A 27,475-nucleotide genomic window follows, 5' to 3' on the forward strand; every position below is an offset into this window, starting at 1 on the left:
GCATAATTGACCCAAGAATTGGAGCTTAGTATAATTTCTTTCACACTTAGGGTTCTAGTACAATTTTAGAATGTATTTTCACAAAAATTTTAGATAAAATGCAGAAAATTCCTCAATTTCATACACAGCTATAGTGAATATATGTATCTTCATAGTGAAATTGCCACAAAAGCAGCACTAACAAATGAGTTAATTGCTAAGTTCGAACCCAACTAAGGAATTTTAAATTTTGTGAATATAAATAAATACCCACAGTGGCATGACAAACGATCAGTAAAGTGTTAATAATGTTTTTTCTTCATGAGTAAAGAATTACTTTTTTCCTTTTATTAGTTTTATTTTTTTCCAGTTATTAGCAAAATGTTTTAATTATGTCTGAAGTGATTTTCACACAATTTTCAAGTATTTATTCATTGTGTATGTGATCTGTTAAAGAAAAATGGTGATTCAGTGGCATGATAATGATCAAATAAGTACGTATGTTTTTCTTCTTGAGTAGAGACTGGTTTGTTTGTTTACCTTTTTTTTAGTTTTAATTTTTCAGTAAATATCAAAATGTTATATTCGAAGTAATTTTCACACATTTTCAAGTATTTATTAATTGTGTATATGACCTGTTAAAGAAAAATGGTTCTCAGTGGCATGATAATGATGCAGTAATAAGTAAAATTTGTATGTTTTTCTTCTCATTTGCATGTGTGATCTTCACACATTTGTCAAATAGTATACTAGTGATTGCATATCAAATAGTATGCTAGTGATTGCGTATGTGATCTATTAAAGAAAAATGGTGTTTTATTTCGAGTTTGCTAACATGTAAAGATCATCAAATTATTAGTTATAATATTGTCTGTTCGTCACTTTGTATCATTTCACCTAATATATAAATGTTTTAAATTTCCATTACATCGTTGTTTTAGCTCAAATGTATTAGAGAAATGAGAAAATGATAGATTATTAGCATAATTCTGGCACAAAATTGCACCATATTTGGCATAAATTCTTGCTTGGACCGACTAGCATAATTTAGCAAAACGGTTGGTAACACTGGTGACGCCACTCAGCATTGTTTAAAATCTGCAGCTATTGTTTACAAACATTCAAATGTGTCGTGTCTCGTACACCTTGCGCGCATTTCGTTTGCTTTTTCGGTGGTATCAACTCTAAACGCAGTTACCTATTGATTCATCATGGGTCCCAACATTACTACTGGCTATCTATGTTCAAACCTTTTGCTATTTTTAATCTCTGAAATAATGGAAAAGTGTTTACATGGCATCTCGCGTTTTCCTTCTTCAAAATGTTTCCATCATTTCCAACTCCAAAATAAACCTTAAGTTTCGTCTATCCTCTCCTCTGCATGAAAGTGATGAGCGAAAAAAAGATTTAATCAAGCACCCCTGCTTGATTTTTTTGTTTTTTTTCAAGCGTAGACCTATTCTAAAACCATGCTCACACTTTGAGTCGCGCGTTTCAGTAGCAAATGCAATATGTATTTAAGTGTTAGGTTTGGAGTGAAGGCAATGGGTTTAACGTTACGTAGGTTACATGTGTGGTTCGGTAGTGAATGCAATCTTTAAGCTTTGTTAAGCTTCCCGGTAAAGAAGAGGTTAGCCATAGCTTAAATCAAAGAAGCCACTATGCCATATTAAGTGCGTAGTAATTAAGAAATTAAGACGAATCTTTTATGTCGTACTGTAATACGTCAGTTTACGTGTAAGATTCGGTAGTGAAACCAGTTACATACGTAACATGTTCGGTTCGGTAGCAACGCAATCTAAGCTTTTTAAGCTTGCCGGTAAAGAAGAGCTTAGCCTTAGCTTAACTCAGAAGCCGCTACGGTATACATTAATTATAGAAATTAAGTAGATTCTTTTATGTCTACTGTAAAAATACGTCATTGTTTACGTGTGAGATTTGGTAGTGAAACCACTGTTACATACGTAACGTGTGCTGTTCAGTAGCAAACGCAATCTTAAGCTTTGTTAACTCTCTCTCTCTCTCTCTCTCTCTCTCTCTCTCTCTCTCTCTCTCTCTCTCTCTCTCTCTCTCTCTCTTTATTTTTATTTTTTTATTTTTTTATTTATTGTTTTTTCTCTCTCTCTCTCTCTCTCTCTCTCTCTCTCTCTCTCTCTCTCTCTCTTCTCTCTCTCTCTCTCTCTCTCTCTCAAGCTTGCTGGTAAAGAGGGGGTTAGCCTTAGCTTAAATCAGAGAAGCCGCTATGGTATAGAATAATTATAGAAATTAAGATGATTCTTTTATGTCTACTGTAAAAAGACGTCAATGTTTACGTGAGATCTGATAGTGACACAGTTTACATATGTAAAGCGTGCGCGGTAACCAACGCAATCTGGATGCTTGGTTTATAAGCATCCTCGTAAAAAAGAGGTTAGCTTGATATTAAACTCAAGAGATGCTGGTACGTAATGTTATAGTAATTATAGAAATTAAGAAGATTCTTTTACTTATACGTACGTATATATGTACCATGCAGTACCATAATAATTGTCAAAGTCCAATAAGCTTGAAACCAGCCCTGATATTGGACAATTTGCCGTAAAAGACGCTCCTTTTTTATAAGGACATTTATGAAACAAAATCGTTAGTATCATAACATTTACTGAAAGATAATTTTCAAGCGATTTTGTATACAGTATTGCAGTCGACTCCGTATAAGATTTACCATAAATTAATATCTAATGTAAACGTTTCTAGGCTTATAGCGACGATATGGTTTGTTTACTACCATAGTCGCGCTATAAACCACCAGGGCTGCACTATGGTTTGTTTACATCCTTAAATGCCGACTTACTGTAGGCAAATTTTCATAAGTTTTTGATAAATATAAATTGGGTTTAATTTTAATAGTTTATTAATTTACTGTAATAATTAGACTTGCTTTTCAATGTTTTTATTATGTTAGCAACACGTTTTATGCCTACCCACTACACTACGTTCTACTTACTATTTACCTAGGTAGCCTATGGCGCTTGGTCAACAATCGGTTTGACGCAGGCCAGTTTTCTTTTATACTGTATACTATTATACATTTGAAATTATAAATATACATTTAACATGATATTTATTTAACTTTTAACTTATTTAGTTGTAATTTACATGTAATGTATTGTATAAAAAGGCAAGGTTAGGGTAATAACTGATGGTCAAGAACGGATTAATCCATTTCCAGTTATTTCTTATGGGAAAACTTGATTCAGTTTTCGAAATAATCGAATTTCGACGCTCCTTCTGGAACGAATTAGCGTCGAGAACCGAGGCTCTACTGTGTATATATATATATATATATATATATATATATATATATATATATATATATATATATATATATATATATATATATATATGTCTATATATATATATATACATGTATACACAGTAGAGCCTCGGTTCTCGACGCTAATTCGTTCCAGAAGAGCGTCGAAATTCGATTATTTCGAGAACTGAATCAAGTTTTCCCATAAGAAATAACTGGAAATGGATTAATCCGTTCTTGACCATCAGTTATTACCCTATAACCTTGCCTTTTTATACAATACATTACATGTAAATTACAACTAAATAAGTTAAAAGTTAAATAAATATCATGTTAAATGTATATTTATATATATATATATATATATATATATATATATATATAAAAATCCATATTTTATTATAAAAATATCATATTAATAGTATCAAGTAGAATTAACTGAATTACTTTATTAGCTCATTTCATTTAAATATTTCTTATTTTCAGGAAATTCATAAGCCTAGTCGAAGCTTCCACTCGCAGGTTGTCCCTTGACAACATTTATGTTGTTGTAAAAGATTTGCTGGATAATCTTAAGCACTACAAGGACCATCCGTTCAAGGTTAAGGTAGGCTTTTTGTGTTAGAAAATCATTGATTGCAAAGCACAAATAATTATTTTGTATACTAGTTTCATAGTTCAGTTAACCCTTAAACGCCGACTGGACGTATTTTATGTCGACATTTTTTGTCTCTTGGTTGCCGACTGGACGTATTTTACGTCGACATACAAAAGTTTTTTTTAAAATTTGTGGAAAAATACTTTTAGGCCTACCAGCCGAAAACTCTTGAATCCCGCGCCTTGGGGGATGCTGGGATTTCACGGATCAAGGTGTTGTTTTGTTTACAATCGTTACGCAGGCGCGCAAGCGCGAATTCCTTGTTTGCCGCACTAAAAAGTATCTGTGACACATCTCTGAAATTATTTCGTCACTTTGACATAATTTTTGTACCATTTTAAATTAGCTGTTACATGGAGTATTATATATGAAAATGTGTGCATTTTTATGTAGAATACAACCAAAAAATACTCATGATTGTAGCTTTTATCAGTTTTGAGATATTTTCATATAAATAATGATAAGTACCAAAATTTCAACCTTCGGTCAAATTTGACTCTACCGAAATGGTCGAAAAACGCAATTGTAAGCTAAAACGCTTATATTCTAGTAATATTCAATCATTTACCTTCATTTTGCAACAAATAGGAAGTCTCTAGGACAATATTTCGATTTAGGGTGAATTTATGAAAAAAATAATATTTTCTTTACGTCTGCGCGGTAACTCTTCCGAAAAAATCATACGTGCGATAGTGGTAATGTTTGCACCATTTTAAATAAGCCGTTACATAAAGTTTTATATATGAAAATTTGTTCAATTCTATGTAGAATACAACAAAAAATAATTGAAGGTTGTAGCTTCTCTCATTTTTGAAATATTTGCATATAAATCACGATAAATAGAAAAAAACCACGATCGATCAGCTTTGACTCTACCGAAATGGTCGAAAAACGCAATTGTAAGCTAAAACTCTTACAGTCTAGTAATATTCAGTCATTTATCTTCATCTTGAAACAAATTCGAAGTCTCTAGCACAATATTTAGATTTACGTATGGTGAATTTAAAAAAAAAAAAATCTTTCCTTCCCTCCGCGCGCGGATTCTCCGCCACAAATCTCCGAAATGCGTACGTACCATTCTCGGAATATTTGCTCCATTTCATATTAGGCATTTCATAGAGTTTTATATATGAAAATGTGTGCAATTTCATGTAAAATAAAACGAAAAATATTTGAAGGTTGTAGGTTTTCTAATTTCCGAAATAATTGCATATAAAAAAAAATATATAAAAAAATTTGACATTTGGTCAACTTTAACTCGTCAGATATGGTCGAAAACTGCAATTGTAAGCTAATACTCTTACAGTATAGTAATATTCAATCATTTGTCTTCATTTTTAAAGGAATTGGAAGTCTCTAGGACAATATTTAGATTTATGGTGAATTTTTGAAAAAAATATTTTGTTTACGTCCGCGCGTTACGAAGTCATGCATTATTTTGTGGTAATATTTTCTCTGTGTTGCTTTTATCGTTTTACAATGTGTTATATACCAAAATGATTGCAATTTAGTGTACATTACAACGAAAAAAAAGTAACTTGTTACCTTTAACCGTTTTGCGCACAGCGCTATTTGAATACAATTATATATGAAATTTTGTTTTTGCACTATCATATATCGCATTATTTATATATGATAATGATAATTTTTTTCATTTCTGATGGTTGCATACTAAACTTAAGGCAATGACAAAAAAAGGAGCCAAAAATGAACTCTTAATCTTGAAAACTAAGCGCGCTGTGATTTTTTGAAAAAAATATTTTTTCCGCTTCTGCGCTCACTCCGAAACACCTCCAGCACACGGGAGACAATTTTTATTTTACCGCTTCGACGTTTAAGGGTTAAATACTACCACTACCGTAAATCAATCTTCATCAGAATTGTTGAATTTTTTATGTCGATGATGCTAGTGATTTCAGCCAGACTTGGATTGCAGAGAAACGTGTTATTAAGCTGCTCTGTGGGTATAGTTGTTCTGTCCCTTGATTGAATGGCCGTCCAGCTCATTTCTGAAGTTTTGCTCATGTTTTATAGGTAATGAAGACACATTAAGTACCCCAATGCTTACAGAGTGAAGTTGTTTCCTAACTTCCCTAATCTATAGACTTTATTTTAGTAAAGCAGGACAAAAATGTTTTTATTTGTTTAATATTCTTTGAAATGACATTCCTTGAAATCTTAGTCTCTCTTATACAGTGTTCCCCCTGTATTCGCAGGGGATGGGTACCAGACCCCCTGCTAATAGCTAGAACCCACCAGTAGTTGAAACTCTTATGAAAATGCTTAAAACTGCCTATTTTGTTAGTGAAAACTTAAGAAAAAACCACTAAAAATGTTTATATTTGGTTTTTTAAAAGTTTTGTCACAAAAATGCATTTTATAATGAAAATGGTTTTGTTACCTTTATTATCAGTTTATTTCATAATGTGAATCTTCAAGTATGTTGGTGGTTATCGCACCGAGGCAGGGGCTAGCCTACTGATACACATCATAGAATTCAAGGTTTGATTTTTAGAATTTTAGTATAAGACGACCCCCAATTGTTATGGGTGATTTTAGGATTTAAAGGTCTTCTTATACACAGAAATATACAGTAGTTAGGTCAGGACTTAAACCTGTCAGTTCTATCCTACCTAGTATCCCTTTGTCTGTAGCTATACCTACTCAGACTAGGCATTTTGGTAGTGCTAGTATTGAGACTTCCTTTGTAGCTCTGCCTTTTGCTCCCCATTCAGTTCAGGAAAAGCGTATGGAGAAGTTAGAACTAAAAATTAAACTTATTATAAGTTCTAATACAAGTTGAACTGAGTTCGTGATGGGGAACATTCTGAATTCCCAAGCTAACTTTAAGAGTAGGTAAGTATCTAAATAAATTTTATTATGAAACTTTATATTATGCTTCTGTGGATGATGTTAGTCATATTTAGATTTTCAAAGGGTTAATAGTCGAAATAAGTGCTTGGATTTCTAGTCACATTTTTTCTCACTGCATACCAGTTTTCCCTACATATTTATAAGTATTGAGTTAGCCATGTTAAAAGAAAAGTTGGAATTGAAAAGTTGTGAGAGAACGCTTCTATGTTAAAGTATTTTTCCTTTGTGTTGTTTCCCTGAAACTAAGTTATCAGTGTGAGTTTTCCTGACTCATTGGTGTTCTGAGGCGTTCGGATTAAATGGACTACTGTATTGCTTAATTTTATACATGCTATTTATAATTTGTATTTTTCTATTTTTTTAATACTTATGTTTCTATATGATGAAAATTTGATGCTTAAGAATGCCTTTTGTATTTAATTCATGTCTTGCAATCACTGCAGGCTGACAAAGATGAGGTGAGTGCAGCAATTTTTAAGTTTTGATTAACATGGGTGAACACAGTTTATGGGCATCAATATCAGTTGGAGTGAAGTGCAAGAGGACTGTTATTTTAAAAAAATGCCTTTTTCCAAATTTTGTATCCTTATAGTGATCAACAAGATTTGACAATGCATAAATAACCCAAAATCCAATCAATAATAGAAGTTTAGATTAGTATTATTATTTTAATATTAATCTAGATTTTTATCAAGATCTCTTAAAATATGTACAACTTATGAAAAATTGACAAAATTGAGAGCATCTGTCGATGGTTAGGGCAAAAACGTAATTTTGATTCGCCACAGAATTGGTCATTCTTGCTTGACGCACAAATTTCTTCATAATAGCCAACATGACCTATGCCTTATTTGTATAACATGCAGAATAAAACTTTTTGTGTCAATTTCCAAATTATAATAGACGAATATTGAGTCTTGGAAACAAGTAGTAAATAAAAGAAATTTTATTGGTCTTCATAATTTTCAACTGATGCAATTATAAATTATTTAGAGCTCTATATAATTTCACAAATATAATGTCAAATATGTAATGTAACTTATTTTTAATGTAAGATCATAAAGAAAGTAGTACTTTGTGAGCTAAATAAATTAACTCTGTGGTCTGGTTAAAATACTTAATCAAAATAATAATGAAGATGGTTCCACTGGCAAGCTACAATCAAGACTTAGGGCTGTAATGTAGTGGAGGATGATATGCTAATAAAATGGCAAGACTTAATTAAATTACTTGAATTTCCAGAAACCAGCATATGTTGATGATTACCATTCTTAATCCTCTGCATGTATGTACGGCTCGTTCTGAGACAAAAAATTACTACCCTTTGAATGATCAACAAGATTTGATAATGCATAAATAACCTAAAATCTACTTAAAATTTAGATTAGTATTTTGAAAATAATCTAAATCTTTATCTATGCATTGTCAAATCTTATTTGTCACTAAAAGGATACAGTCATTTTTTTTTTGTCTCAGAACAAGATGTACATGCAAATTATTATTATTAATAGGGCTTAGTTTTTCCAGACCTCTGAGTCTCAAGTAGACTCTTCACGGGCTGGTTATGTACATGCAAAGGATTAAGAATGCCCCGTGATTGCCAAAATTCATTCATTATTTTTTTCATCTTACAGCCCTCTACAATAAAGATAAATGATGAAGAAACTAATAACAATAATTATGAAGAAACTAATAACAATAATTATGAAATACCAAATTTAGAATATGAAAGTCACTGCTAAATAATGTGCAGATTCTGAGAAAAGAAAAAAAATTTCATATATAATTGTATACAAATCGCACTGTGAGCAAAACGGTTAAAGCTAATGAGTTAATTTTTTTTCGTTGTACTGTACACTAAGTTGCGATGATTTTGGTATAGTTTTTTTTCAAAAATTCACCATAAATTGAAATATTGTGCTAGAGACTTCCCATTTGTTGCAAAATGAAGGTAATTGATTGAATATTACTAGACTAAGAGTTTTAGCTTACAATTGCATTTTTTTACCATTTTGGTTGAGTTAAAGTTGACCGAATGTCAAATTTTTTCTATTTATCGTGATTTATATGCAAATTTTTCAAAAATTATAAAAGCTATAACCATGAGTTATTTTTAGTTGCATTCTACATGAAATTGCGCACATTTTCATATATAAAACTCTATGTAACAGCTAATATAAAACAGTGCAAACATTATGACAAACTGACGAAAGAATTTCTGATATTTTCGCCAGTGTTACTGCGCGAACGTAAGGAAAATGTTTTTTTTTTTCAAAAATTCACCATAAATCAAAATATTGTGCTAGAGTTTTCAAGTTTGTTGCAAAATGAAGGTAAATGATTGAATATTACTAGAATGTAAGAGTTTTAGCTTACAATTGCGTTTTTCGACCATTTCGGTTGAGTCAAAGCTGACCAAAGGTTGAAATTTTGGCACTTATCTTGATTTATATGAAAATATTTCAAAACTGATAAAAGCTACAACCATGGTTTTTTTTTTGTATTCTACATGAAATTGCGCACATTTTCTTATATAAATGTAATGGCTAATATAAAAGTTGCAAACATTACGACAAACTGACAAAAGAATTTCTGATTTTTTCGCCAGAGTTACCGCGTGGACATAAGGAAAAAGTGTTTTTAAAAAATTCACCATAAATCAAAATATTGTGCTAGAGTTTTCAAATTTGTTGCAAAATGAAGGTACAGTGGTACCTCGAGATACGAAAGGCTCAACTTCCGAAAAACTCGAGATACGAAAGCTGACATGAAAAATTTTACTGCTCTACATACGAAATGTTTTCAAGATACGAAAGGTTTCTGATAACAATTTTGAAACTCGCGCCGCACGCCGCCATCTTAGTTCTAGTAGACTCGCCACCATCCTCCCATTGGTTCCTGATTGTAGCCAAGCCATGAGATCCTTCTCTCCTATTGGACAGCATCCCTCCCATCATGCATCTTACATGGTGGCGTGCCTTCGCTCGGCCACTTCGCACCCGAAGCTTTATCGTACGCATGCGGCATTCGTTCGGTCCAACGATTTCGTTTAGTATCGTAAATTCGTTAGTGATTTCGTTGTGCTACTTTATCGTGTTGTGAGAACCTAATTAGTATACGTACTACATACGTAACTTAATTACGTACAGTACATATAGTCATGGGTCCCAAGAAAGTTGCTGAAGTTCACAGAAAGAAGAGAATACTTTCTATGAAGACAAAGATGGAGATAATAAAAAAGTATGAAGCTGGCTTGCGGTTGAGTGTGATTGCTAAGGAATACAGCCGAAATCCGTTAACGATAGGCACCATCCTTAAGCAGAAGGAAGCCATCAAAGCAGCTACACCTTCCAAGGGCGTGACTATTTTGTCCAACAAGAGGAGCCATGTGCATAATGAAATGGAAAGGCTGCTTCTTGTATGGATCGAGGACAAAGAAATTGATGGCGATACGATAACCGAGACGGTAATCTGCCAGAAGGTCAGCGCTATTTTCGGCGATTTGATTGCCCAAGCCGAAGACGACAGCGGTGAGGGGACATCAACGGTAACCCCAGAGTTCAAGGCTTCTCATGGGTGGTTCGAAAAATTCTGTAAACGGACTGGCCTCCATTCGGTGGTGAAGAAATTGAAATTACGTAAAGTATAAAAAAGTAAAAAGAAATGTAAAAATAAAAAAAAGACAAAATGAATTTTATTTTAAGTTTTTTGTAAAGTTAAGCATTACAGTTTTGTTAATGTGTTTTGTAAAGTTTAGTTGTTCATATACGGAACAAACCTTCGGTCTTAACATTAGGATTTACTAGCGCCAAGCTGGAAACCGGTAGAATTAAAATTACACTTGTGAGATCCAGGGACTATTGGCATCTATACCAGGTCACGGGGCATGTATACCCAGAATGCCCACGGCTACCTGTGACCCACCAGTTATTTTCCTACCGCCTTTAAGATAAGACGTGTTACTGATCTGATTTAAAGCCGGTTTTTCAGTTTGCCCGTTTTTTGTCCATTTCATTTTTCATTTCTTATTACCTTTTCTTTCTCCGAGTGTGCTCAGTGTGAGTGAAAGTGGGTATAATTGGTATGATGGAGATTTTTGCCTCAACATCGGGATCGTCTGCCGTTTCGAAAAGGAGACAAAGGAAATGCCCAGGAGTCAGTGGCTTTCCATGTTCTAGATTTCTAACTTCGGTGTCGAGGGATCCTCATCCAAAGTGTAGTAGGTGCAGGGAAAACGTATGTACGATTACTAATCCATGTTCTGTTTGTCGCGGTTGGTTGGTGGAACAGTGGAAAAAGTTCTATGAGAAAAGCCAATACAAAAGGAAGGTGGTGACGCCATCTTTGGATGACCAAACCTTACCGGCTTCTTTTGTATCGGCAATAAACCAGGCTGCTCCATATGTTTCTCCACCTGCTTTTGATTTGTCCCATACCCCTTCGGTTTCTCCTAGGGGTTCAGTATCGGAAACGTCAGGAGCCTTGGGTAATTTTATGAATAATATGCACTCTCCTTTGTTCCCAGCAAGTAGAGGGGGAGCACCGCCATCTTTGTTCCAGGCTCCTGCTCCTGAAGCGCACAGGTTGGACGGTACGTGGTCAGCGCTAGGCCTACCAGGCGTACCAACCTTGGATGGTCTGCTTGCGCATTATATGGCGTCACGGTTCCAGCAGGGTCCGGCAGCGCTGAATGTTCCTCATCCCCCGGACTTGCAATTTATGGGAATTAATGCCGCGGCTACGCCATCAAACTCGATGTTTACAGCGATGCAGAACTTGGGAGGTAGTTTGGCCAGCAAACGTGCAGTTTGGCCCAGCAGAAACCTCACAGTCTCTCCCGACGAGAGGGATGACGTCACAACCAATACGTCACACACCAATATGGCAGGCGTGATGACGTCAACAGACTGCTCTTCCACCCCCTATTTCGCTGCACCCAGACTCTAATGTTGCTTTCTGACTCGACAAAATGTGCAAACTGTAATGCTGAGAAAAAAAATTACCAGGATATAGGAGGGAGGAGGGACGAGGAATAAGAATGGATAAGAGAGACAAAAAGAAAAAGTGTGATTCGCCTTATTCGTATTCTTCCTCTAGTTCAGCGTCATTGATAAGTCCGATAACGTCACGGCGAGCGCCAGTCAAGCGTTGGAGGAGGATTCGGGAGTTCGCGACTGATCCTTGGGCTAAGAGGGAGAAGAATCAATTCTTCTTCATCTTCAGACCAAGACTGTCGTATCCAAGTCAACAGGAAGGTTGGGAAATCAGTGGCTAGTAAGCACAAGGCTAGCAGACGAAGCCGTTTGCAAGAATCCGAACAAGCGAGAGAGGCGACGGCCGACGGACTAGCGGCCGGCCGATGCGGAGTTGCCAGTTCGGATCGCAAAAACTACGATACCGCTGGTAAAATCGACGTTGGCGGCGAAAGGTGCAGCAGAGGATAGAATGCAGGTCCCAGTTTCGCCCGTAAGGCTATTCAAAATACGTACGAAGGACGATAAGGCTCCTATTAAAAGTACGAAGAATAGGGAGTTGGCAACCTCGGCGGATACGTTCGTGGAAGGCAGTGTCCGTCTGGATGAAAGGTCGAGGCTGAGTTCTCCGACGCTCGTAAACGATACCAATACTAATAGAGACAAAGTTATATCTGTCTTAAGGGAGCCTTCATCTTGGAGATCTAGACGAGATTCTCGCTCTAGATCCGTGAGCAGAGAAGAGTGAGGCATTCTCGTTCCCCTGCTGACTATTCGTGATCGAGCCAACGGTGGCTAGCAAAGATCAAAGAGACCGCGGCCGTAGGGGCAGGCGGCCGTGTAATTCCGGGCCGTCTGTCAGAAGATAGGGGCGAGACAACATCCCTTGGGACGGAGAATGGTACATTAGAGCCGGAGGAAGGAGAAAACCAAGAGTTTCTGGCCTCGTATGCAGAGGTGATTGATTTGATTCGTCAATTCAATAACCTTTCGGAGAAGACAGAAACACCGGCCAGTATGCTTCCTCCTGGAATTGACATGGCATTTGGATTAAAAAGGGATACCAAGGTGTCGTTTGAATTGCCTTGTTCGAGTCATGCGGATTCTGTCTTACAACACGTAAACGCAAAGATTGCAGGAAGGGATAATTCCTTAAGATCTAATAGATCATTTAAATTTATTCCCTTTCCAATGATGAAGCAAAGGAAATATTATACGACACCGAAGGTCCCTTTGCTGTCTAGACAAGTGAACCCTAATGTTGTAAGATTAAGGCCTGGATTAACCTTGGATCAGTTAAAATGGAGTGCCCTTCGATGACGTACCAAGAGGCTGCTACATTAGAAGCAACAACTTCTTCTGTCTTTCAGGCTGCTTCTTGGTTAGATCTTTGGTCAACAGCAGTGGCGAAGATTGCATCCTCGGAAGTGACAAGAAAAGTAGTGGATGAATCATCGTTCATTAGATTACTACAGTCAGGTTCTAAGGCGATTGCGTACCTGACAAACATAAGTGCCAATGTTTGGGCAAATATCCTGCTAATGAGGAGAGATGCAGCGTTGGCTAGTCTAAGCCGCACTGTGGATTTGGATTCCCTGTTAGCGATGAGGAATGGGGATATCTTGGAGTCTCAACTGCTGTTGCCAGAGGTCATACTGAAGAGGCGATAGATAGAGAAGGATGGACACTAACGATAGGTTGGTGCAGCAGGCAGTTAGGAAAACGTCTAACAGTCAAGCTACTCCTTTGAGGGGGGAGACAGCAGCAAATGTCCGAAGGAAGAAGACAGTGAGACATAACATCCCTAATAGAGCCACAAGACCCTCTTCCCCAAAAAGGCTAACTCATCGGCCCTTTCACAATAGAAACAACAGAGGGAGGGGCAGTAGGGGAAGAGGGAGAGGCTCAAGAAGATAGGATGGGCACCTCTCATCACTCGGCCCCACCAGTGGGGGGTTGCCTGCAAATCACTGGAAGGTGTGGCAGGAACTAGGGGCAGAGCAGTGGGTGGTGGATGTTCTCATGGATCGTGGTATTTGATCCCGTTCGAGGTGAACCCCGCCCCTGACAGATCAGCCCATTACCCGGCCCACTTAGCTTATGCCCCAACGAATCTCAGAAGGTCCATTATTCTGCAGGACGAAGTGAAGAAGATGATGGAAAAAGGAGCTGTGGAACAAGTATGCAGTCCGTCAAAAGGCTTCTACAGCAGGATTTTCCTGGTACCTAAAGCCAACAGGGAGTGGAGGACAGTAATAGACCTGTCAACTCCGAATCTGTCTACGTATAAAGAAAACCAGTTTCAAAATGGAAACTCCAAAAACGGTTCTACAAGCAGTCAGGATCGGGGCTGGGACTTTATGCTGCAGTCGATCTAAAGGACGCATTTCTTCAGATACCAGTCCATCAGTCTTCAAGGAAATTTCTCCGCTTCAGTTTTGCAGGGAAAACTTTCGAATTCAAGGTCCTGTGCTTTGGATTGACAACATCTCCTCAAGTTTTTACAAGAGTGTTCATTCTCGTGTCGACGTGGGCGTATGCTCAGGGGATCAGGGTAATAAGGTATCTGGACGATTGGCTGGTGATAGCAAAGTCCAGGGAGAAATTACTCCGAGGGACAAGGGCGACCCTCCTGCAGCTTTGTCACAGCCTAGGTATTGTGATAAATCCGGAGAAGTCGCAGTTGGATCCAAGTCAACGTTTGGAGTATCTGCGGAATGGTTATTAGACACAAAAACAGAAAGCAAAGTATTCCCGACAGACCAAAGAATAGAGAAATGCAAACAAGTGGCAAATGCCTTTCTGGGAAAACAAACACAGCCAGCAAGACAGTGGCAGGTGGTGCTGGGAATCCTAACCTCCCTGGAGAAGCTAGCACCACAAGGAAGACTACACCTTCGGTCCCTACAATGGAGGATGAAGGAGTTTTGGTCACCAATAGTAGATCACTCGTACGAGCAAATTCCCTTGTCGGCAGAAGTGAGGAAAGACTTACTGTGGTGGGTGAACGACGACAATCTGACAGTGGGTGTCCCCCTTCAACAATCCTCTCCAGACCCCTTGCTGTTCTCGGATGTGTCACTAGAAGGCTGGGGAGCCCATATGGAGGAGTTGATGGTGTCAGCAAAATGGAGTTGCAAGGACAGAGAACTCTATATAAACGTGCTGGAGTTAAAAGCAGTGTTTCTAGCTCTCCAGGAATTCAGGGAGAGAGTAAAGGGACAGTCAGTGGTATTGATGTCAGACAACACCACAGTAGTAGCTTGTATAAACAAACAAGGAGGCCTAGTTTTTTGGCAGTTACATGTGATGACAGTTCAACTTCATCAGTGGGCTATAGAGAACCTGATAGACATCAAGGCCAGGTATATTCCGGGAAAAAGAAACATAGTGGCCGACAAGTTGAGCGGCAGGGATCAGATTCTGGGAACGGAGTGGTCCCTGCACCAACAGGTAGTGGACAGGATGCTCATGTTGTGGGAAGGACCGATCATAGACCTATTCGCAACCAGGTACAACAAAAAGTTGGAAGTGTATTGTTCGGTAGTCCCAGACGCAGATGCAGTAGCAGAAGATGCGCTACAACACCCTTGGGACAATCTGGATGTGTACGCATTTCCTCCATTTTGTCTAATCCGTCAGGTTCTGAACAGGGTAATGCGGTCTCAGAACCTCAAGATGACCCTGGTAGCTCCGTTATGGCCGAAGGCAGAGTGGTTTCCAGACCTACTGGAACTCCTAATAGATGTGCCGAGAGAGTTACCCCCATGGAGCAACCTACTGTGTCAGCCGCACATGGAGAGGTACCACCAGTCGGTGAAGTCCCTATCGCTTCACGGGTGGAGACTGTCAAGTATCTCCTCCGAGCGAGAGGGTTTTCGCAGAAAGCAGCAACTCAGATGGCAGGTAATATCAGAAAATCATCTGCGACAGTATACCAAGGAAAGTGGTCAGCATATTGTGATTGGTGTCGTAGAGGGAACTTGTCTCCACTCGGTACCACTATTCAGCATTAGCAGACTTTCTGATATACTCAGAACAGAAAAGCATATGTCTGTATCTGCCGTGAAGGGGTACAGGGCGGCTCTAGCCTCAGTCTTACAAATGAAAGGAGTGGAACATTTTTGTCTTCAATGGGAGTTGGCCATGCTGAATGAAGGAGTCTTTGAACAGTCATGTCCACCAAAGGAGCTAAAAGCCCCAGATTGGGATCTGACCAGGGGTACTGAGTAGTCTGACAAAACCCCCCTACGAACCACTAAGGCAGTCCACGGATAGGAGCCTGACCCTGAAGACAGTCCTTCTTAGTTGGCCCTGGCTTCAACCTTAAAAGGGTGGTGGGGGAGCTACATGGCCTGTCATATCTCATAAAGCACTTGAGAGGTTGGAGGTCAATGGTATTTGAGTTTGTCCCAGAATTCGTGGCCGAAGACCCAAAACCCAACAATAGTAGATTGGCAGAGTTTTGACTCCTTTACCATACCCTCCTTGGCAGACTTTGTAACAATGACAAAGATGAGAATGTTTCTGTGCCCTGTCAGGCACTAAGGGAGTACTTAAGAAGAACAAGGCACCTCATCCGGGGTACCGAGGTTGTTCGTAAGTACAGGACGGAACAAGAAGGAATGTCCAGGAATACAATATCGTTTTGGCTAAGGGAGACGATCAGAGATGCTTATATGGCAGAAGACAGAGGGTCAGATAGCCAGGTGGGAGCTAGAGCTCATGACATCAGGGCTTGAGTGCTTTCTGGCATTTAAGAAGAACATGTCTGTGGATAGAATTCTGAAAGCTGGTGTGTGGAAACGCCAAACAACTTTCACCTCATTTTATTTGAAAGACGTTGCCCATAGATCCTTGGACACTTTTTCCTTGGGTCCAGTGGTGGCGGCCCAACAAGTGATATAGCTCATCCAGTACCCCTGGCGGGTCAGTTTGCGTCTAGTCTAAGATGAAGGTATGAAAGTAGAATGAATGGGATGACTGGTCTTTTTTCTTTACCACTTTCTTCCTACTCCTTTAACTACGGGCAATATGAAGGAGAGTACCGTCATGTGCTGGAACGGACTAGATGCAGGTAAGGTGGTCAGCCATACTGTGAAGCTATCTTAGGTTATGATATACTTTTCAGTAGCAACACACCCCTCTAGATAATAGGGAAGAGAGGGGTGAAGGTGGATCCAGTTGCAAGGGACAAGAGTAAACCATAGAATGGTATCAACAACCAGTGAGGGAAACCAATAGATTTGCTTATATCTTTGGTTCTAGGTTCATTGTCCATTCTCTTAGAATTTCCCTATATATTCGGAAATGGATAAGGTGGCAAACTCCCAGTCGGTTGTAGAGACTTACCTCCCTCCAATAAGTAAGTCTATCTTAATGTTAAGAACGAAGGTTTGTTCCGTATATGAACAAATACCAAATTTGTAACTAATTTGTGTTTTTCATAACTAACAAACCTGAGGTCTTAACCCTTAAACGCCGAAGCAGTAAAAAAAAAATGTCTCCCATGTGCTGGAGGTGTTTCAGAGTGAGTGCGGAAGCGGAAAAAATATTTGTTCCGAAAAATCACAGCGCGCTTAGTTTTCAAGATTAAGAGTTCATTTTTGGCTCCTTTTTTTGTCATTGGCTGAAGTTTAGTATGCAACCATCAGAATGAAAAAATTATCATTATCATATAAATAATGCGATATATGATAGCGCAAAAACGAAATTTCATGTATAATTGTATTCAAATCGCGCTGTGCGCGAAACGGTTAAAGGTAACAAGTTACTTTCTTTTTCGTTGTAATGTACACTAATTTGCGACCATTTTGGTATATAACACATTGTAAAACAATAAAAGCAACACAGAGAAAATATTATCACAAAATAATTCATGAATTCATAACGCACGGATGTAAACAAATATTTTTGTTCATGAAACTTACCTGTCAGATATTTATATATAGCTGTATTTTCTGAAGTCCGACAGAAATTCAAAAACTTCCGGCACAACACAGTGGTCGGCCAGGTGGTTAGTACATATCCCAATTTCCGCTGGGAGGCGGGTATCAGGAACCAGTCCCATTTTCTATCCATAATTTTTCTGTCGCCGGTGCTGGAAACACCTGTTTTCAGTACCTCTACGTCTTAGGATTTTGAAACAAAATTCATGGCCGCTAAATATCCTAATTGTCTTTTGATTTATTGACTTGGATTTTGTGGCTAGGCATACGCTATCTTAAATTGTTTTGAATATGATTCATTTTTGTATATCTGAATCTAGTTAGGCTAGTTTCAGAGGGTGTTGTCTGCTAAGATAGGGTGTGGCTACCGAAAGCTTCGGTAGTTCCGCACTCGATATGCACGAGGGCTATGTGTCTTGCTTCTTTGTTGAGATTTGTCATGTAAGGAGTGTGAGACTTTGTCTAATTCCATAAGAATGAACGTATGATTCATATGTACGCAATTAATCAGTAAACAAAGTCAGGGTAGGCTAACCTACCTGTAGACTATTTTTGCCTAACCCTGTAGTATGGCCCTACGGGCTATAAATATGTCTCGTGAGGTAATGCCCTTTACGTTATAGATTCCATCTGTATCTTGGAATCTAAGGTGCTCGCTCTCCTATCATTGTGGTGAAAAGTGCTACTTCTGTAGTTGTTACTCCTAACCCTGTAATGTTGCCTTCGGGCCCGAAACAGTTTCTGTAGAGGGGTATTGACCTTCTCTGATACTCTATCGATTCGTAACTTAGAATCGAAAGTGCTGGCTTTGGAGAGCAAAAGTGAAGTGGCTAAGTGCAGTGACAGTGCCCCTTGTGTAGTGGAGGGTGCGTCAGATCGGCCTTATTTCGCCCTCTAGGCGGGACCTCTGCTTGACTCCCAGGAACAGGGAGAGAGCATGTCGAAAGCCGAAGGAGGTTACGAGGAACTCCCACCGATCTGACGTGCCTTCGGCAGACCTGAAGTTACTCCCAGGCTGCCAAAGTGCGTGCACGAATCCTGAAGGATTGCTTCTCGTCCTCCGAAGCGTCCTCCCTGCGCAGGGTTTGGAGCTTTCGGAAGGACTCGCGCCCTCTAAATAGAAGCTTTATAGAAGAGGACGTTTCACGTCCTCTCTCTCTCTCTCGTATGCGTTGCAGTGAGAAGTAAGAAGGCGAACGTCGCCTGAAACTCGTGTACGTCTTTCCACCGAGAAAAGGGAAAGCAAGTCATATTAGCAGGACGCTTTTGAGCGCGGACGTCCTAGCTTTGTTGCTGTGAGAATAAGAAGGCGTTCCCTTGCCCCGCGTATTCTCACACATCACCATCACCCTTCACCTGAGACTGCTTCGTGCAGTCGGTTTTTCTCTCCGAGATGTCTAATGCTCTTCCCTGAAGGCAGTTTTCGCTTGCATTGACGCCTGTCAGGAGCGTGACGCTTTTCTGCACGCTTTTTTTTGACGCTCGGCTTGGACGGGACGTTCGGATGGACGCCAGGCGCGCGCGGCGGGTGCACGCCAAGCGCGCACCAGTAGAACGCCGAGGCCGAGCGCGACGCAGTGCCAGTGGATACCGAGCGCGAGCGGCGCGCCGAGAGTGCTCGCTGCTCGCCAGTGGACGCCGAGCGGCTCGCGCGCCGAGAGTGCTCGCTGCTCGCCAATGGACGCCGAGCGTGCTCGCTGCTAGTCAGTGGACGCCGAGCGCGCACGCCAGGTGTGTCGCCTGGCTGAACGTTTCTGTTGAAGTCTTCAAGCTGATTTGGGCCTAAAGATTTTTTACCTAACTTCGGTGATCCCTTCTACATCGCCTGCGAAGAATGTGAAGTAAGCAGTGCTTCGGAGGAAGCTTAAAGTGAAAAGGCAACTTCGTTTTCGAAACCCAGCAAGACCACGGGTTTCGTGAATTATAGAGGTCTTTGTCAGTAATATTGCTTTGTTCCGATACGTAATACAAACCATCGGTCCTTTAACAATAGGAAGTAGCTAGCGGCAGCTGGAACGGTCGTAAGCTTCGAACAAGGGGAGAACGGTAAGTTAACTGCTTGTCCGCAGTCGCGCGCGCCGCGCGACAAACAAATCACTTTTGCTTTCGGCCGCGGGTGTGAAGGACGTGTTCGTCATCGCTCTCTGCCCGCTTCATCGTCGTATGCTTTGTTTATATTGTGTTTTCTACTAATGGTTTGTTTGACTTGAAAATGAAACTGTAAGTACACTGTTTTCATTTTCATTACTTAATTATGAACCAACATGGAGTTATCGCCGTAGATGCGGCGATTTCCTCTCTCTTTTCATGAATTGAACCCTTGAATTATGTCTCGGTGCCGAGGGCGTGGCGGCGCTCTGCGCGAGTCATGTATTTTGGGCGAAATGTGTAATTGAAAATGTAAGTACTCTTTTCATTATATTTTTGCCCTGTGCGTTCGTTACCGAGAGTGTGATTGCGCTCGGCACGAGCCTTTTAATTTTGTATAATAGAATGCAATGAAAGTGGATTCGCAATTGCAAAATTCTTTTCATTTTCATTTATTTATTTGCATGAATTTAATTTGGATCAATTTTCGTTCTTACCCGGAATTGATCCTTACGTTTTTTTTTTTATGTGAAAGTGAAATCGCAAGTGCAGTATTTCGGTTTCATTTTCATATATATTTTTATGATAGCATCATATTATTGGATCAAGTTTCCGTTCTTACCCGGGAATTGATCTTTTCCCCTTTAGGTTCTATGAAGTGAATCGCAAGTGGGCAGTATTCTGTTTCATTTTCATATTACTTTTCACTGCTGTGCGGGGGTATGGGGAAGCGAAGGTCTGCCAGGAAGTCGTCGGAAAGCTCTCCCGCGACTCCCTTGTATCCGATTCTTCGTCCTCCTTCCTGCCCCCCGCTCAGCTTCTTCGTTGTATTTTGTATTTGGGGTCTTCCTTGCGTTCGGGATGGGGCATGTCTTCCCCCCGTGCGTGAGGAACCCCTCTTACTAATCTATCTATGTTACCGCAGGTGCTACATCCGTGGGAGACGACCTTGACAGTATGGACCACCGCGGCGGCAGGGCGTGCCTAGCATCCACGGGCTGCTGCAGCGTCTAGCGAGGTCTGGGGCGGTCTCCACTACTACCACGGCCGCTTATGCTGCTCCCCCCCCACCTCCGGTCTACACTCCCCCATGCTGTGTCGATGACGCCGTCTGCCGCTACTAGGGCCGCCGCCGTACCGAGGTGGGGTTGCCGCCGCCGCCTGTTTTCTTCGTGTTGCCTGCCCCAGACTTCCGCTGTTCCAGCAGCTCGCCCCTGGACCGGCGCCAGGACCCAGGTTCCGCTGGCTGCCGATGATTCTACGAGGCGATCGCTGGGCCTGCCGTACCTGCCGCTGATGTGATTCCCGCTGTTGGCTTGGCTGTCCCTTCTGGGTCTACCGCTGCCGCTGTTCCTGCCGCTCCTGAGCTGGTTGCTGTTCTTGTCGCTCCTGGTCCTGAGCCTGTCCTATGCTGGTCCTGCCCACGGTGTGTCTTCCCCAGTCCCAGGTCCTTCCGGACAGGTGCAGTCCGGGCCGTGTTGCTCGGCAATAGCCCCGGCTCCCGGCCCTGGATGGAGGACCTGACGACTGTCCTGCGTGAGCTGACGAGGAAGAGGAGAAGAGGAAGCTGTCATCTTCGTCTTCATCGTCTGCTGCTTCTGCTGCTCTTCCTCTCCCCTTCGACTTCTAAGGCCCATAAGCCGAAGAAGAAGAAGGCTGCCTTCCCCCCCTAAGAAGTCTCCTTCGGGAACTTCTAAGGGCCCGTCCCACCGGGGGGTCCTTCTGCTGGTCCTCCTGCTCCTTCGGGAGCGGGGCCCGTCTCCCCTTCCGTAAGGAAGAGATAGACGGGGGACCAGAGGAGTATCGGTTAGCTCTGGTACTTCCTCGCCTGGTGCTAGCGGCGATGCCGCTACGTCAGGTTCCGGCTCGGTCTCTCGTTCGCGAGAGATCCCGAGTGTACGTTCTCCCTCGGGAGACCGTGCAGCCAAGTTTCGGCGCCAGAGTTCGCTCGGCGCCAAGACGCGGCACGGAGCAGAAGGCTGGTGAGAGACGCTCAGGTGACTCTTGCCAGGCCAGCGGCCGCTCTTGCAGCGACCAGCTGGTAACCCGGGTTTTCCCCCCCCCTAAGAAGCTCCTTCGGGACCTTCTAAGGGCCCGTCTCGCTCCGGCGATTCGTGGAGCTCTTCTGCTGGTCCCCCTGCTCCCTCGGGAACAGGGCCCGTCTTTTCTTCTATCAAGCAAGGAGAAGAAGACGGGGACCAGAGGAGTACCAGCTTCGGCTGGCACTTCCTCGCCTGGTTCTAGCGGTTCTGCCGCTAAACCAGGATGCCGCCTCGGCTTCTCGTTAGCGAGAAGTAGCCGAGTGGACGGTCTCCCGCGGGAGACTGTCCAGCCAAAGTCTTGACACCCGAGCTCGCTCGCCGTCAAGACCGAAGCGCGGAGCAGAAGACTGGCGAGTGTCGTGCAGACGACTCTCGCCAGGCCAGTGGACGCTCTCGCAGCGACCAGCTGGCTGCTCGGGTTGACGTGACGGTCGCTGACCAGCCACGAGTTGAGGCGAGGAAGGGGTCCCCGCGGCCGTCGGTACCAGCCACGGCTGGTACCAGCGGCTCGACGCGCCGAGAGGACGCTCGCCGGTCTCTCCGCGACAGCGAGCCTAGCAGGTCACCTGACGCCGCTCCCATCGGGACCGGGCGGAGACGGTAACCAGCAACAGCTCGCCTGACGCTAGAGATCAGCGTCGACGTTCTTAGCCGAGCCTCTCGCCCCAGGCGAGCGGCAAAGCTAGGCCTGCTGCTCGATCGCCACCGAGGCAGTGGACGATCAGCAGCAGCCCTCCCAAGCACGCTGGTCCTGCCAGCGAGCTAGGGGGAGCGTCAGGTCTGCCTCTCCTGTACCTTCAACCTCCTCGGGCTACACCGGGAGGAGCGAGGTACCTATGAGGGATCGCGAGAGGTGTGCCGCTCGCGATCCCGCTATGACGCCGTATGGACCAGGCACGGTTCTAGGACCGACCAGGACATACGCGCAAGTAGCTGGAGGCGACCGTCAGGGGTCTGCCGCTGTTCCTCCTTCTGAAGGAGGAGTATCTCGGGATCTGTTCTTGTTGGAGGGACTGGACGGTCCTACTCCGCAAGACGCGGTTACTCCTGAGATACAGAGGAATTTGCAGAAGTCATTAAGCTGATTCGTCAGCATAATGACCTTGCGGAAGGATTGCCGCTCCCACCAGCAGAGCCCACGTCTCTGCTCGAGTCGTTTTGGGGCCCGAGAGGGAAACCAAACCGACGGTGGGTCTGCCCGCGATCGGAGCTTGCCGATTCTGTCTCGAACCAGAGTCCCTCTCGTCTCCGGACAAGAAGGCTCTCTCAGTTCTGGCCGATCGATCAAGCAACTTCCAACCTCCTCTACTGCGACAGCGGCGTTTCTACGTGTCTTCGGACACCGTATTTAAATACTCTTCGGTCCTCCTGAGAGGTTTCGACCTCGACGAGGACTGGAATGATCGGAGGACGGTTTATCGTGGCTCTCCTGTCAGGTGTCGAGCAGCCCCACCCAGACGACAGTTGGCGCAGCCCTTACCTACAGTGGGAGAGTCGTAACCCTCCGCGGAAAAACAAAACGTTTTCTCCTGACGATACGTTTTCCCAGACTGAGAGGCCATCGCCGCAAGGCGATGGCTGCTCCTACCCTTCTCCTACCGCTAGTTCCACTGGAAGGGGCGAGCGAGTAATCCAATTCCTCCCCATTCCCTCTCTCCTTACGGCTACGCGGGGAAAGGGGAGGGATCCTACAGAGATTTCTCTGTAGGATCCCACGTTCGGGACTGCGCTACCGGGGGACCTTCGGGTTCCTACCTGACGTAAGCCCCGGTCGTTTGAGGAGGAATCCTGCCCCATTCTCGATTTCTACGGAATCGAGAGGACCACCAGCCGATATCGTTTGACGAATTCGGTGGGGGTTTCGCAGACTGCTTAGAATTCTACGGAATTTCTAGCGCATTCAGTGTTCGAGTTTTTTACGATCCTCCAAACACTTACGCGAGACCACGGTCCCAACTGAAGCGAGACAGAATCCCCGATATACACGATAATCGGGCAACCTCGCCTATGCTCGGAATTCCCTGGAATTCTAGCATTGGGGAAGAAGACTGCTGCTGAAAGACAAACTATCTCACAGTGGCCGACCAACCTGAATAGAGAAGATCGGACGGGAATATCCAGTTTGGCTTGACTATCGTCTTTAGTATTTCTGTTCACCATTGAAGCTTTCCTTCGAAGACTTTCTCCTTCACTCTCTTTGATAGAGGATCGAAGGTGGTCGATCTCCAATCTTATTTTGTTTCTTGAAGGGAAAAGAATTAGGATGGAGATCGTTGTTCAGAAATCCTACAAATATACTACGTATATTTAACCTCGCGACATGATTCTACTAAGCAGTTGAATTTGTCCGAGGGGTAGGCGCATATCCTAGTTTATCTACGGATTGCGACTTAGAAGAGAAGTATTCTAATTGAACTGCAACTCGGGGGTTGTCCTGCAACCTCCCAGGAGTTTCAGTTCAATTTTATATACTTACGGTTTTGTCACGACAACACCATTTCAACTTTTATATTTACCGAAATTCGTTTCGCCTAAATATAAATTGCTCGAGCATATCTTTTATGCTCGGTAGTTTCTAGCCGAACGCATTCCTTCGTGGAATAATGGATTACATGGCAACTCAGGATGACGAGTCGGCGAAGAGCTCAGGCTCAACTACTGCGTATTGAAACTGCCTGACAGCAGCTTAGTATCAAAAGCTGGGCCTCCGAGATGCACGGTCAGTTTATGTCCTCTCTCTCACCCCTGGTTTGATTGACTACCGAACCGTATCTCTGGGCCCAACAAATCATGGACTTAGGTCTCTGATTAATGGGATTCTCGCAATAATGAAGGACCATCTACTGCTGTGACGATAGATTCCATCGCCTTCGACATTGCGAGGAATTATCAACAGAGATATCTCTTGGACTCTTTCATCTTTCTGTTTACCGCACGGTAACAGAAGTCTGTACAAGTCTCCCGCTGCATCGCACTGCCATAAATGCGAATGATTTTGCAGACATCTGAGTTTGTCTTCAAAATATCTCGTATTCGTAGGTGTACAATTGTTCATTGTTCAAACCCGAATTACGAGATGTGTCAGAAGACATCGCCTACTCTCCGACCTGACAGCTCTACTTCCAAATGTTCAGCCCATGAGAAGCAGTTCTTCAGGTGGCTTTTCCCCTGTGTTTTCATTACGGAAGAACGCCCCGCTTTCATTGCAACTACGATTCTCACCCGGACAGCAATGAAATAGCGGTTTGCGTTTTTCAGTCATTTTGTAAGCACAGGTTATTTGAATCTTGAGAATCCTTCTCTCGATTCATCTGTGAAGACGTAGGTTGCATTCAATATCTACCTTCGTCTTCAACGGTACATAGTGTTGTTTCTCCTTAGCTGAGATTCAAAACAACCATGATGTTTTACCTTCAGGGACCTCGGTCTCTAGAAGGCAATTGACTTTCGCCTGTTGGGCACATGCCTTAAGAGAAAATCATCAACCTCGCTGTCGGCATTGGTGACAAACAAATACATTATTTGTTTGGTCTCTCGGGCATAACCCTTTAAAGGGCGAAGGTCACGTGACTTACTCGGATGCTTTGACAACTTGCCTCCTACCGAACGCAGTCCAGTCAGGCAGCTGTCAGAGCGGCCGAGTCAGTTACGAACTACGCTGTTGACTTAGTTCGGTTGTTACACAGCAATCATTACTTCGTTTTAATAGCTTGTCACAGTACCCATACCATTGGACACCCACCATGGGAGTGTCGGTGTCCTATCCACTACCGAGTTAACTTCGCTGCATGGGGATAGGGAGGGATGCGAGAGACTTCGTGGCAACGGACAGACCAGTATGGGTACTGGACATCACCGAAGTAGAAGAGGGATAGGTCATGCGACTATTTCCTTCTTTTTCCTCTGAGGAACTGCATGACTTCTCCTGCGAAGTCAAGCATCCAGGGATGGGGATCCGTGACGCTCGATTTCGTACCGAACTTCGTAGCGAAGACTCAGAACCCTTTCGGTCCCTGACGATTTTTTTTGGTTCGAGTCGTTCACAATCCCCTCCCTAATGGACTTCACCGCCTTCGATGCAAGGGATGCTGCCTTGTCCGCCCAAAGAACTTCTCCGTGGCGCAGGTAGCTGAAGGCAGGGGTCTGGTCCAACCAGAACCACATGCCCTTCTTCCTACCTTCGGGATGTTGCCCACAGGTCCTTGGATCTTTTTCCTTGGACCCCGTGGTGGCTGCTCAACACGTTGTGTAGCGAACCCAGACCCTCCAGGCTGAACAGCATCGAGTCCTGGTGTGACCCGTAAGAATGGATGAGTGAATGAGAGTGTGACTGGCTCCTCTTCCCATCTTTTTTCTTCCCTCTACCTGTGGTTAGAGGAACACGGTCTCACCCTGCTGGATAAGGACAAGATGCAGGTGAGCTACTCAACAGAGCCCCAATCCTATCCCTTTTCACTAGGGATAGGAGCGTATATCCACCACTTTCCTCCAAACAAGGGGAGGAATGGGGATGCCAGCTTGAGAACAAACCCATACTTTATTTTTATGTTTGCCTCTTGCAAACAGGAAACAAGTTCTTGCTTGCTGGTACGAAGAGATACGCTTGCCTCTCTCTTAGTACTCGGCCCAGAGGTCTGACCATTGATCCTGCGGGTGCACACCCGATCAATCGGACAGGGCTTGGATCCCTCCCCTGCTCTTACGACCAGGGAGGCATTCCAGGGATGGACGAACACCAGTCTGTTCATCAAAAGAACTCAGATTCCTCCCACCAAGAGTGAGTCTTCCTATTGTTAAAGGACCGATGGTTTGTATTACGTATCGGAACAAATGACAATTTGTCGAAAATTGCATTTTTCCTAACTATACAAACCTGAGTCCTTTACATATAGTCCCTCCTCATGCCACCCCTCACTCTGCTATTTTGCATGGGCCAAAAGCAAAAGTGATTTGTTTTACCTCCCAGTCGCGCGGCGCGCGACTGTCGGACAAGCAGTTTAAAACTACCGTTTCTCGCCCTTGTTCGAGCTTACGACCGTTCCAGCTGCCGCTAGCTACTTCCTATTGTTTAAAGGACCTCAGGTTTGTAATAGTTAGGAAAAATGCAATTTTTCGACAAATTGTCATTTTCGTAAAGTCCAGGATTGGATGGAGTTATGGAAAGCTCAAAGGGAAGATCTCTTTTGCTCGACCGCAGTCAAGACTTTGCGGTAAGGCAGCTATGGGTTAGTAAAAGCTCGACGTCCTGCACGTCAGGACTCTCGGCTACGTTCAGTAGGATTCTTGCAAAAGGCACTCATCAATAGGAGGAAAGCGCAAGACAGGACCTTCCTTTTTGGCCATACTGCCATAAATTTTGATACGGGGAGAGGAAGCTGGTTGGAGAGTTTCTTCCTCTTCCAGGATAATTTTGCAGCTTTTTAGCACATCTGAAAGGGCTTTTCAGATGATAGATTTTGTTAGTTTGTTCCTAGTCGGACTTACGCTGCCGAATTGAACACTCGTCGTTCTACTGTCGTAAGCCGTCTCTTAACAGGAATTCTTGCCCCTTCCTCGTTTGAGAAATAACGAAAATAAAAATTGACAAATTATCTCTTTGTCCCGTAAATGGGTTAGTT

General features: G+C 42.8%; 1 protein-coding gene across 2 annotated transcripts in view; it reads left to right on the plus strand.

The window, feature by feature from the left end:
* The window catches only part of LOC135207703 (myosin-2 heavy chain-like), a 271,723-nt gene that overhangs the window by 191,308 nt on the left and 52,940 nt on the right, over window positions 1-27,475 (plus strand). For both annotated transcript variants that reach the window (XM_064239548.1, XM_064239539.1), the window contains one exon: window positions 3,761-3,881. In XM_064239548.1, the coding sequence (XP_064095618.1) occupies window positions 3,761-3,881 (121 nt within the window). The remainder of the gene's footprint in view (window positions 1-3,760; window positions 3,882-27,475) is intronic.

Source organism: Macrobrachium nipponense, chromosome 11, assembly GCF_015104395.2.
Source record: "Macrobrachium nipponense isolate FS-2020 chromosome 11, ASM1510439v2, whole genome shotgun sequence".
NCBI classification, from domain to species: Eukaryota; Metazoa; Arthropoda; class Malacostraca; order Decapoda; family Palaemonidae; genus Macrobrachium; species Macrobrachium nipponense.